This window comes from Hippocampus zosterae, chromosome 17 (genome assembly GCF_025434085.1).
Source record: "Hippocampus zosterae strain Florida chromosome 17, ASM2543408v3, whole genome shotgun sequence".
NCBI lineage: Eukaryota > Metazoa > Chordata > Actinopteri > Syngnathiformes > Syngnathidae > Hippocampus > Hippocampus zosterae.
In genome coordinates this window covers 5,844,214-5,857,366 of record NC_067467.1, presented here as the reverse complement: position 1 = coordinate 5,857,366, position 13,153 = coordinate 5,844,214, and the positions used below count along the sequence as shown (strand labels likewise).

Here is a 13,153-nt window from a genome sequence, read left to right as displayed (position 1 = left end):
GTTAGTTAGTTTTTTTTATTTTTTTGCGGTTGTGAGGACTTCTGTGTGCATGGCGGGGTAGCTTAAACACTCTATTTGGCCCACAGGCCGCATATTGACTACCCATGAGCTAACAAATGCGATTTCAACTAAAACATGATGTGTTTTTTTTTTAATAAAAGAAGACTTCTCATTTGGAATTTCAAAGCTAGTTTCAATTTGTTGTACGTGTTTAATAATGTGATGAGACGATGAAACATTTATTTGAGGGAAGCTGTAACTATAAAGTGGCCCCTGTCAAAATAAATGAGTTTGTCACCCCTGCTTCTAAATTGTACCCAGATGGGCTTGTGTGATTCAACAATGATAAATCACGAAAAACACACACGCCAAGCAATACCTGAATAATTCCTTTCCTTTTGATCCTTTTGATGTGTGTGTGTGTGTGTGTGTGTGTGTGTGTGTGTGTGTGTGTGTGTGTGTTGGCCTTCTGCCAAAAATATGCCTTATAAAGTTCAAACCATCATTACATGTGAAATCTAATGAGACTTAAGCTTAATGAGCATCTAAAGTGTTTTGGCTGACTTTGTTTGTATTTTTTTTTATTTGAAATGTACAAAATGTAAGTTAATTGTACCAAGAAGAAATTGCAAGTAAAATGGCACTTGTCGACATGTGCCCACTGATATTATTTATTATCTATTTATTTATTTATTAATTATTATTTTTACGGCAACCGGTCCAGGGTGAACCCTGACTGTCGTCCACTGATGTACCTAATGACGTGACCCTAGTGTATGAATTCAACTTGTTAACTCCCTTGCGGTTGAAAAAGCCTTAAATAATTCAATTTAATCCAAATTGAGCACAATCTGTGGCGACAGTATTCTCTGCACATTCACTTCAGTCACTAAAATATTGAAGCCCACCCTCCCGAAATGTTATATATATATATAAAATATGTATTTTTTTTTAACTTTCAAGCATTCGCCATGACAAATCACCATGCAAAAAGGCCAGCCATGTGAAGTTTAAAACAAGTATCATATCTCGGTTCCCTACCTGGCAGGATGTGATCGCTGACATGACGAGCAGGAACATGGCACTGAGGAGATGCATCCTCATTCCAAATGTTTGCTTTCCGCAGTTTTCTCTCCTCCTCCACTTCTTCTATTGCCGCCACTGATCTCTTTCTCGACCGTGCTCCAGCAGCCTCATCACCCGGGAAGGGGAAGGGAGGGAGGGGACAAACACACGCGGCTCTGCCCCGGCTAAAGGGGCTTGCGCAGGCGGCGTTGCCTGTGCAGAACTGCCGCTGAATTGGAGACGGGCTGGAAGGGTGCGGGAAAAGGGTCCGACGGTTGGAGAGTGTGTGAGAGGTGTGAGAGTTGGGCGAGGAGAGTGTCAAGGTGCCCAGACGACACCCCCCGCCCCTCTCTCGCTCTCGCTCTCTCTCTCTATCTCTCCCCTCAGTCCTTCTTCTGGGCGATGATAGGCGCAGAGGTTGGAAGGTGACTTGCTGCTGCACTTGCAACGCGCAGACGATTGGGGCAGCAAACATGCAACGTACCGTGGAGAGAGCTCCCTCTCTTTTCTAGTGCGTGTATGTGTGTGCGTGTGCGTGTGCGTGTGTGTGTCTGTTCCTTTTTGTGCACGAGGTGAGCAGTTATGCATGATTCAAAAAAAAAAGGGGGGGGGAGCTATCAGTGGAAGTCTGCAATTATAAAGCAGGTGCCGACTGGACATTTCATTAGGAACCCCTGCATCCAACATATTGTTGCAGTCTTGACAAAAAGAATTCACACCGGGAAGAAAAATACGCAGCAGCGTTTGGTAATACAATTCATAATGAAAACTAAATTGTGATATATTTGTGAGTGATGCGTTTCATATTCATGAATGTTGTGGTTGTAGGTTGCTTGGAATTACACTGGGAGCTATTCCTGACCTTGCTTCGTTTGTTTTTGTCGATAAATTACAAAACATATTAAATTTTATTTATATAAAATATATTACATATTTTATTAGTTTTTTTTTTTTAATCGGAGATGCAAGTAAACTTATCTAGATGATATTTATGTTCTAATTCTGAGTCTTAGCTAATATTTTTTTTCCTTCTCGCACATCGGGTTTTGTGGATAATATGTAATATATATTCATGTTGTATATTTGACGATATTTCATAATTAAGGGTTCGGTACAGCAACAGGGAGAGTTTTTTTTTTTTCCTGAAACATCATCGCTATGAATTCCAATGCGTGGGAAAATCGGTATTGCGTGAAAATCTCAAATGGTTTGTTGGAATGCAAGTTGCAGCTTTCAGTGTAAATCTATTTTTTTTAAATGGCACTTTTATCACAACACGCAGAAACCGGCGTGGCTCAGTGGTAGAGCGGTCGTTTCCCGACTCAAAGGATGGGTGTTCAATTCCCTGCGTCCTTGAGCGAAATGCTGAATGCTCAGTTGGTCAATGAGGTGACAAAGAAAAAACGCTCCAAGTACAAGTCCGTTTAAGTTACCGTTTACCAAACCCACTTCATCCACGTATTTCTTCTCTTTATTCCGACCTCCTGCCGCTCCTTGAAAAGAAGCGAAGCTGTCGGGAGGCGCCGCGTCATCTCGTGCCATTTTTAGGGCCACTGTTATTACATTTTCCCGCCTGTCTTCTCTTCTCACATCATCAGCTGCGAGTGTGACAATAATAAAGCCTGTGGAGGCTTGCGTACAAGCCCCGTTGAGTCATGAGAGCCACCGTACTCGCACACTCTCCCACCCCCGATTACAGTGGCTGCATGTCGAGGTGAGTGCGAAACAAGAAAACATGACCCATTTTGTTATCGTCTTTTTTTTTTTTTTAATGTCCTCCAGTCGGCCCAAAGGCGGCGAGACAAAAGGAGGACGTGAACCTTCGAGACGGACGGTCGTTACTGGCCCCTGGTCCCCTGTCGCTTTGCATGTGTGTCTGCAGAAATCAGTTTTGTTTTTTTTCCCCCCAGTTGAATCCTTCCTCTTGAAGTCTCCATCGCAAGGCCTTGCTTGTTTGATTGCACGTCAATTTTTGATGGGTAAATGCGTTTGCGCGACGACAATTGGGGAGGCAATTCAGCATGTACAGACTGCCTGTCAAAACATGTCAAGCAGTAAAACACAAGTAGAATCGGGATATTTGTATTCGCTATCAATACAAATCGTCAGGCATACTATACGCAATGGTGGGGGATTTTTTTTGGGAAGTACTTTTATATTTCGGGCGGCCTGGTAGTCCAGTGGTTAGCACGTCGGCTTCACAGTGCAGAGGTACCGGGTTCGATTCCAGCTCTGGCCTTCCTGTGTGGAGTTCGTATGTTCTCCCCGGCTCTGCGTGGGTTTTCTCCGGGTGCTCCGGTTTCCTCCCACATTCCAAAAACATGCGTGGCAGTGTGATTGAACACTCTAAATTGTCCCTAGGTGTGAGTGTGAGTGCGAATGGTTGTTTGTTTCTGTGTGCCCTGCGATTGGCTGGCAACCGATTCAGGGTGTCCCCCGCCTACTGCCCGGAGACGGCTGGGATGGGCTCCAGCACCCCCCGCGACCCTAGTGAGGATCAAGCGGTACGGAAGATGAATGAATGAACTTTTATATTTCTTATATATTTATATTATATTTACTTTTAAAAGCACGATGCATATAATATGAAGACAAGGGCCCGTTATCCATCCGTTGCTAGGTAAACTGCCTCCCTTTGCGGTTCGTCGTTTCCGATGTGCCAGCAAATGCGGGAGTGTCGCCGGTCAACATGTCATTTCAATTTTTGTCTCCAAAAGAGGCGTGGCCTAGTGAGTGACACCGGTGGCATGGCAAGTTAGTCTCTGCCGCGCCTCTGATTTTTGACATCCTGTAGGCGCTTGTGAGTGTTCTCCCTTTTTTTGTATTTGTGTGTTTGAAAAATTCCAATTTTGGCTTGAAAAAAAAAAACAAGCACTACTTGTGACCCCCAAAACTTGTCGGTCAAGTATCAGATTTGATATATTAACGTAAATGTTTTAATCTAAAAAAAAAAAAATCACACGTTCAGCACCATATTGAATTCATTGTCCTCACACGTCTTCATTGAAATTTGTCAAACGATGAAGAGCAAACGATGGCGGCTGATCAGTGGGGCTCAAGAGGTTGCGAGTGTTCGGTTGTCATGGCGATGCTCATTCGAGAGGCTCATGGTAAAGTCGGGTGACACCAAAGTTAGTGTTCTACATCCCTTCCTGCGGCCTTCTGCAATTTTCCGCGCAGGGGAGCCGCAATTGTTTGCGGTTGCCGTGTTTGGTGATACAATCGCAATTCTGCTGCTATTCTGGTGAGCAGTTTTTTGGTCGAGAATGAAGCCGAAGCAGTTATTCTATTTTCGCCTCTCCCTGAACACGCAGTATTCTGCGCCCCAAGTTATATTGTCGAGCCTTTGTTTGCATTTTAATTGGATGAAAACATAATTCAAAATGCCGCAAAGGGAGCAAGACGAGGAATTTAAAGTCCGCGTCGCCCGAGGCGGGAGAGACTAGCTGAAATGTATTGTTTACATTCTCTTTCCGCTCCATTGAAAATTGCAGCGACTTCATGTTTTTTTCATGCATCTGCTGCTATGATTCTTTTTTTTTTTTTTTTTGGCTGGGGCAGAAAGTTTTGAAGCCTTAGATCGTTTAAGAATGTCAACGGTAGGTATCCCGTGGTTGTCTGACGTTCTCGTGTTTATCTGTGCACATCTCCATTTTTTTTTCTGTTCTCAAAGATAAGGACTAGCCGGATAAAAATAATATTTTTACATCATTAGGAGATAGCGACGGCAGCAGCTTCTCCGCGCAGCCCACTCTGCAAACATTCAACCCCATTATGAAGTTAAAGACTGCCACTGATGCCTTTAATTACAGAATAAATCCTTTTAAAAGCAGGGCGATTCATAAAACACTCCAGAGATTATTTGTCCTTTTAGTTTGTAGCCCTCCTGCGGATGATTAAATGCTCTCGTTTGCCTCTGCACTGACCAATATCTCCCAAACAGCACTCTCGAGTAAGCACAGACCTGGCCGGAAGGCAATGCCGACTCAGCACTTGTCAGGCGTTAGTGTGAGTGGACGAAAAGGCTCTATTATTTTCCAGGTTCTGCTTTTGCATTATTCTCATGAAGTCAAAGCGGCACGACAAGACACGAATTGGACTCTGTGTGCTAAATAAACTTTCTTGTCAGCACTCTACTGGTCACACAGCTTGAGCAAACTTAGTTTCATGGATGTCAAAGCCCGAAGCCTAATATTACACTATGAGTGTCCAAAGCAGCTGTAGTCTAAGGATCGATAACTGGTGCTGTTTTTTATCTTTCGTTAACTGGAACTTTAGATCGTAAATCAGAAACCTTAGTAACATGAACTCTCCAAGAATACACTCTACAAAAATGTTAGTAGTTGTATACGGTAATCCATAAAAGGATACTACCCTGTTCACGAAAATGCTAACGAACTTAGCCTGCTAAGCTAAGGTGGCTAGCTATTCTGATTCGACGCCCACGCATGTACCTACTACGACTTCCAGTTTACTCAATGTATTGATTGATGTTAAAAGTCAGCCATGTTCTAAAATTCCACACAAAATGTCCGTGATGTGAACCACCATTTATATCCGGAATGTCATATCCATGTTTTATTTTCTTGACTTTTAAAGGGCACCATCAAACGTTACCGCACGTCCTTTTATCACACTCATCCAGTATTTGTATTTGTATCCGCATGGAACTCTCGCATACATTATTCACGATACGTACAGTATGTATATGTACCGTCACCCAACCAGATCTGTGAAGCCACACACTGGAAGACCTTCATTAGCTAGCAGGGAAAACATCTCTTTCAAGAGCTGCAGTGCAATTATTCCGTGGAGTCAAGCATGTCTTTGCGTGACGACGCAAATTACTACCCCCCCAGCCCAATTCCAAACCTCCACCCCCCCCTAGATTTTGAGTTCCTGATATAGAGATAGAGGAATCGTAGCACCACGCCACAAGACGCACAGACCGTTATTTACACGACTTGGTATGCGGCGGCTTTTTCTTATAGATGGACTGCAACCGTGCCTCTCAGTTTGTGAACAGATGGAATTACTTGGCAGGGTATAAGCTCTGTTCTGTCCCTTTTTTCAGTGACACTTATTCGACGACATGAAAAACGATGATTCTTAGTGTGTTTTTCCCCCCCATCAATCATTTCAATACCACCCCAGAGCGGACATTAGACAGATCACAAAAGAATGTGGATAAAATGACACAAAAAATGAACCTGTAAAGGTTTGGCATTGCCGGTATATGCTCCAAATTGTCATAAAATGTCGACTTTTGTCAAAATGGAGCTCCGTGACTCCCTTCACCATTGTTCCCCGATACTAAGGTGCCTCAAGCTGGCGGCGCAGCACTGCTTTTGTCAAAGTGTTACTCTTCAACTCACCTCCATTGTTTGTTTGTATCGAGATGTTTCAAAAGGCTCACAATCCAAAGCGACAAACGGAGCCAATTATTTGCATGTAAACAATCAAAAGTCACTTTTCTATAGCAGACAGCCTTGAACCCTTTCAAGGATAGCGGTTACGACAGTGGACAGCTTATCATTTTATCTGGTTACAGGGTGCATGAAAGGGTTAAGGGCAAGCAGAAGAGCAAAAACTGCGCTCAAGGTAAAACCAGGTCAGAATTCCCCGCATAAAAACAACTTCAATATGTCTAGTCCCTCTGTTCAAGTCCCCCTTATTAGATCTGAAGACCTGTCCTGTCTGCTAATATCCTTTTGTGCCTCCTGAGACAACAGTGACTCACTGAATGTCTGATTTGCTTGGACTGCCCCCCCCCCCTTCTCTTGCTGGCAGGACGGTTGGACTGGCAGGAAAGGTTAAAGTGCCGACGTTCAAACTGGCTTCCACAATGCATTCCAATTGCCGCGTTGCTTTTCTTCGTTAGGGTCACAAGTGCTGGAGCTTTTTAGATATTTTGTTTTGTTTTGCTTGATCACGCGTAGTGTCAGCAATTTCAACTCCGTGTCGTTTTATTTGGCTTTTTATGGCATGCCACCCCGGCAGTGGAACTTTTTGAGGGAGCAACGTGATTTTTGCAGCATATGGCGTGTTCACAATGAAGCGCCGCTGTTTACCTGTATCGACCTCAAAACTCTTTCATTTGCTTCTTAGATTCCATTGTAAAGTGGTTTTGCTTTATATTAGTTGTATCACACTATCAAGGACCGTGTCCTTATTTTGGCGAAGAAAGGATTTGTAAGGACAATTCGTTTTACATTTTATTTCCTGTGGACTGAATGGCAGCGATTTAATGGAATGCGGCATACACAACAAAATATTGCAAGAATACGGCAACATGAAAGGTAGAGCTGGCGTCTTACATAAGAGATGAGGTTTCATGATTTGTCAAAATATGAGCCTCCCATTGGCGTTCAGGAGCAGTGGGCAAGCGGTTCATGGTCACCGACTTCTTATTTGTTTTTAGCCCTGATCCCCGCAGTCGGGTCCTCGCCAATATGCGGTGATTTGAGGGCCAAAAGTGTGACAGATGGCCAGTTATCTGGACAGAGGTAGCGGCAATGGAGCGACACAGATGGAGCAGAGTGTGGAGATTTATCCACGTCACTTCAGGCCACACACACACACACATACTAAATTCCCCACAAACCACCCTCTGTGATTATGAAATATATCAATTGATTTTGTGATGGATTACATCCCTGCATGTTATTGATTAGCTGCGTGATAGTGAGTGGAAGAGTTTTAGTTTATGATGACAGCAGATTACATTTTGAGAGGAGGGTGCGCAAGCAATTTTACATTGGATGATTGAGCCTACACTTTCCTGGATGCTAATTCACCTCCCACCTTTTTGTATTTTCAAACAGAGTTAGTTAAAATGATCTGACCCAGGGCCAAATTGGGCACCTGCACAACTGTAGACAATGTTGAACCCTTTCATGCACCCTGTAACCTGATAACATGATAAGCTGTCCCACTACAGTGACCGCATCAAGCATCGTTTGATGGTCAGACCCGCGGCATGCCCAAACAACTCGCCCCCTCTTGCTACCAGCTCCTCTGTTACCATGGAGACATGTTGTTGTCATGCATGACCAGCACACCTGTATATGCCAATAGAGGGCTTGAGCTACGGGAATATAATAAGAACAGAAATGTCGTGGGGTGTCGGCGTGCTGTTCGCTCTCGGCTTGCGAGGACGTATTGATGCGGCACGGTGAATTAGAGTGGGAGAGACTATTAATTGCGGATCCGATATGAAAGTAGAGATGGCAGGGAGTGGGCTGGTACCACTCGCACCAAGCCGTCTGAAGTACCTTACATGCGGCCCATGTATGTGCTCAGAATATATAAACAGCTTCTCTCGTGTGTCTCTCAGGCTTCTGGGGTAACTGTGATGGAAGCGGCTGGCGGTTGAGTGTAATTAAAAAGGCGGTTCCCAGGCTACGAAGGAGAAGCAGTAAAAGCGAGCGAGTGAGCCGAATCTATGCTATGCACAGTACATGACTGCATTTTTATTTATTTAAAGAGAGAATTCTGATTACTTTTATGTCTCCCAGCTACAGAGGCTAAATCAATGCACCAGTTGGGTTATTGAGTCCCCCGCGTAAGAGCGAATCTTGCACTGGATGGACGGATGGGTTAATTTGCTGGGGTTTTAACCCTCCTCCCCCGTCCCCATTTTCTGTGTATTGAATACTTATCAGTATTGGGGAGAATTTTTAGAGCGTAATTCTTCTTCTTTAAATGCCGTCCTGTAGACACGCATACACGCAAAGCGTCCTTTTTAATCGGGGGCGGCGGTTTGGGAAACGCACAATCGACCGACATCTTACTATTGACGTCACACCGCACTCGATATGTATCTGAAATTTTATTTCAGGGTTGTCTCAGTGAAGTTGAGGTAGACAAAAAAAAAACAAACGTAAAAAAAGGCCCGTAAATCTTCTAGAATGTCACTGCACTGCGGAGAGGCTTCGTCTTTTTCTGTTCATTTCCAAGACGTCGTCTTCGCAGGTGATCTCGCGAGAGCGACGTCTTCGCAGGTGCTAGCCACGCCGTGCTAATAACGCTACTCGGCGGGGGGAGTAGGCAACTTGACGTACGGGTGCCGAATAGGAACAAGAAGGCACATTTGAACAGGTGTGCGTGTTCGTTTGTTTGGTGTGCTGGCTGGCGTTAATGAGCAGCTGTCGGCCACTCACTCAATCACTATTCATGAGTCGCGACGCTCAAACTCCCCCGTCTCAAAGCGCTCACCTCAAGCCTCATCTCTGTCATTAAAATACCACGACGGTTACGGTGGTTAACACCTCTCCCACGAATACATTTGTTAACCGAGCCGTGACTTATTCTACATGCGTCGGTGTTAACACAGGCTTAAAGAAAGTACCTGCCGCCCTAATAGAATTCCGATTGAAGCCGCGAGAGTGGATGGCGGTTTGATCGCTAAACAAAAGCATTCTATCAGCACTTTGCCACTCTTTCTTCGGCGGGCGCAGCACACGCGCCCCGTTTGGGAGTCGGCAAGAAGTGATTGTCTGATGCGTCTTTGAAGACGGAGGAGGAAAGACGACAGTTTTACTAAAGGCCCCCCGTTTCAGAGCGTCGCCGGAAGAAATGGAAATGTCAGACTACTCAGTCAGCGTCGAGCTGGATAGAGAAGAAGAATGTGAGGTTTTTTTTTCCCCATAAGCGATTATGAAGTCATGATAAGAATAACACTTTGCTTCTTTTAAATAATGCTGTATTAATGGTGGAAAGTGAGGTTCCCCAGGGTGCTCCAAAAAAACCTTGAATTGGTTTGTACTTGAATGTGAGGAGCTCCGAGCCTCTGGCGGTGCACGACAATTGCACCTTGTTGTTATTTTGTGTTCATTCTTACTCTGTAAACGATTTGTAACGGTTTCGTTTTTCCTCTCTTAACGTATTTTCTGTTGTTTTTTTAAATTACAGGAAATCAGAAGAGTCCAACACTGAAAACTATCTGCAGACACAATTTCAGGTAATACGTGTTTTATTTTTCCTCTTGGGGAATTTAACGGACTATAATTTTGGAAAGTGCCCAAATATGGGGCTCTCAATATTTGGGGGAGGTATATAATATAATAATATATCAGGTATCATTCACATCAACAAGTGAAAGTATCTGGCTAGTCAATACCAAGTGGTATTAAAAACATTACTCTCATTCCTGATACATTTCTGATGCATCACAAGATTTACAGGTACTTTATCTGTGTGTGCTTCTTTGGATAAATCTGAACAGATTCCACCATGATAATGAGCTCCTTTTGACGAATGATGAATGTGTTTTACCGAACCCAGTTGGGGGTCGGGATGGTTGGGGTGGGGCATCGATCCTTCGTTTGTGCGGCCATTGAGAAGGACAGAAAAGCGAGGGAGAGGAAATTAGAGGAGGAGGAGGAAAGAAGGGGCGTGCATGAGGGGTGTTTGATCAAGTGCGGGAGGAGTGCTAACGTTCTTCATTAGGCCTTCCCGCTCAGGATTTATCAACAGCTGTGCATGTCTAAATTGGCCCTAACTCATTCACGCAAGCTTCTTCCCTCGCTTGCTCTTCCAATATTCTCTCTAATATCTCCCACACTATGTGATTTTGAGACAGCCGATCCAGCTCGGAAGCAAGGCCCCCTTTTCCTTTTAATGAGGAAGCGCTTGCGATAAAGTGCGGTTTCATGCTCCTGTCACACAGAGCTTTGCTGTCTGTCCCCTTCGCTGGTCTAAATGATTCCCTTTCCCGAATAATCGACCTGCGGCTGAGTACGCACGGGAACTCGCGCGCGCACACACACACGTCAGCCGCGTGGAAAATAAAAGTCTGCTCATCAGTAGCGGCGAAAAATTGGATTCAAGTAAGAGTCGCTTTCGAAAGCAGTCATCTAAGTAGTTACATAAAAATAAGAGGGGAGAAAAATAAAGACTTAAAGGGATTAACTGGTGATAAACTTCTTATTTTCAAACTTAGCGCATGAGCTTCAAATGGACAAAAATATAACAAAGTGCAAATTGGTGTTATAATAATGGTTTTGGATTCATTATTATTAATTTTTTTTCACGTTTGTTCTGATTTCAGTTGGTTGCAATTCTTTTTTAGAGCGTGGTTGTTTTTGTTCGTTTTTATTTTTCCAAAAATGCTTGGCTTTTGTGTACGGTAGTTTTTATTGGCATTATTTCTCTGCTGGGGTTTAGGATGGAGGCTGAGAAAGAAATTGATTTTCATCATTTCTCTCTTTGTAAAGCTGTTCTGCCCCAGTAAAAGCATGATGCACAGCATGAGCATTTTCGATATGGGGAAAAAAAAAAACAAGTGACCACAGGGCAATGGCGAAATTGTGCAAATAAATGAAAGATTTCCCCTCACCCACAAACACACACAATATGTTTTTTGGGGGGGACAGGAGGGTGATTGCAGGAACAATTTATTCCTACAATGTTTGAACTCCTAATTTGTACCTTGAAAGGGTTTCGTTTTTGTCCTTTCAAACTTGGCTGACGCCATTTTCAGTAGCATGTTCCCTTTGCCCTGATGCGCAGTTTTTATTCTGCCATCTTTCACGTTCACATTGCTCACGAAGCGGCAACAAAAGAAAGCGAGGCAGGGAGCTGAATCATGATCACGCACATTTGAAAGAGGCTATCGACGGTTTGAAGCGCTCAATGCAACGTGCCTTCGATGCGAGACGGAGAGCGAACAGAGGCTGCAGAGACAACAGAGCAGCTAAGTTATGTTGTCTGCCTGAAAGCAGCAGCAGTTCCGCAATGCCAAATATAGACTGCTCCAGTTTTTCGGCAGCGGACAGCAATTCGCAATTGATTTTGGTGTTCAAATATGTGTGTGTGGGGAGGGTGGGTCAAGAAAATGCACAGATCAATACATATTAGGGACATTTACACAATGGTCATCTTTTTGGCTCTAAAGGTCACAACGGTGGACTTGAAATGAAACAAACAAAAGTGTGTTTTAACTACTGACTTTCAGCTTTAATTTGAGGGCATTTTCATCCAAATCAGGTGAAGGGTAGAGGAATTATTATTATTTTTTTTAAGTACCTCCTACTTTTTAACCAAAAGTAATGGGACAGTTTACTGCTCAGCTGTTCCATGGCACGCTGGGCGAGAGCGCCTGCTGATCGAAGCAGGCGCTTTGTATTTATTGGCGACGTGAATGCTGACTGAAACAGTAGGTTGAATTTTTGAAGTGTTTGAGGTGCTATGATCTGCTCATATCAAACCAGATATTTTCAAACTCACTGGATCACAGTCCAGATGTACAACGAACCCACTGCCGTGTAGAGCAAAAAACCATGATTAACCCTCAGCTTGTCACATTATCAGGTTTCAGGGTGCATGCAGGGTTAATTGACACCCGCCCAAAAAAGTTTCGCAATTGCCAACGGATGCCGCAATATATATAAAACCCAACTGTTTTTTTTCTGCTGGGCAAGGCGATGGGTTGACTAAATGAAGCTCCTAACCTCAGTTCAACCTAGTTGCCTGACACCAGGATGCTTTAAGATTATGCCGAAGTAAACATTTTATATTTTGTATAATGTAGAGTAATATGGACTTTGCTTTTGCCGAGCTTGGTTTGGTTAAAATAGTTCAAAGGGAACAGAAGGGAGCACAGGATAACATGTTTTTTTCCCTTTTCTAGTTTTTGGAAGTGTGTGCCCAAGGGGTTGAGTGCCTTAATTTATTGTGTGTATGTGTGAGAGTGCGTGTATGAAGGGAAAAGCCTCTCTAAAGTGAGCGTGTGCTGTGTCTACAGATAAAACAGTGAGGATGTATTGGTGTCTGAGGGTGGGGGGGGGGCAATTACTGCATGTGTAGACCAGCGAAAGATGAATTGGTGGAATTCAGAGGGGAAAATGTGATTAAAATCGTATATTTACTGATTTAAAAAATCTGTCATGAGATCTACTGACCAAGTCAGAGCAGCGTGCTTTGTCATTTATGACCTTTTCTCTTCATCTCCCTCCAACGCGACCATCCGGAGGACTGAAACGGACTAATTGAAATAAATGTAGTTGCGATGCACAAGACTGCAGACGTCCTCTGCTTGGTCGTCATTGTCGAGCGAAACTGTCTGGCAGGTCACTCAAATGCAGAC

The 13,153-nt window shown here is 43.8% G+C and overlaps 1 protein-coding gene across 1 annotated transcript in view; it reads right to left on the bottom strand.

Annotated features, from left to right (window-relative positions):
* olfm2a (olfactomedin 2a) overlaps positions 1–1,448 on the bottom strand; it is a 49,399-nt gene extending 47,951 nt beyond the window's left edge. Inside the window, exon 1 of the mRNA XM_052049823.1 lies at positions 1,042–1,448. Coding sequence (XP_051905783.1) covers positions 1,042–1,104 — 63 coding nt within the window. The 5' untranslated portion in view covers positions 1,105–1,448. The remainder of the gene's footprint in view (positions 1–1,041) is intronic.
* Between the last annotated feature and the right edge of the window lie 11,705 nt (positions 1,449–13,153).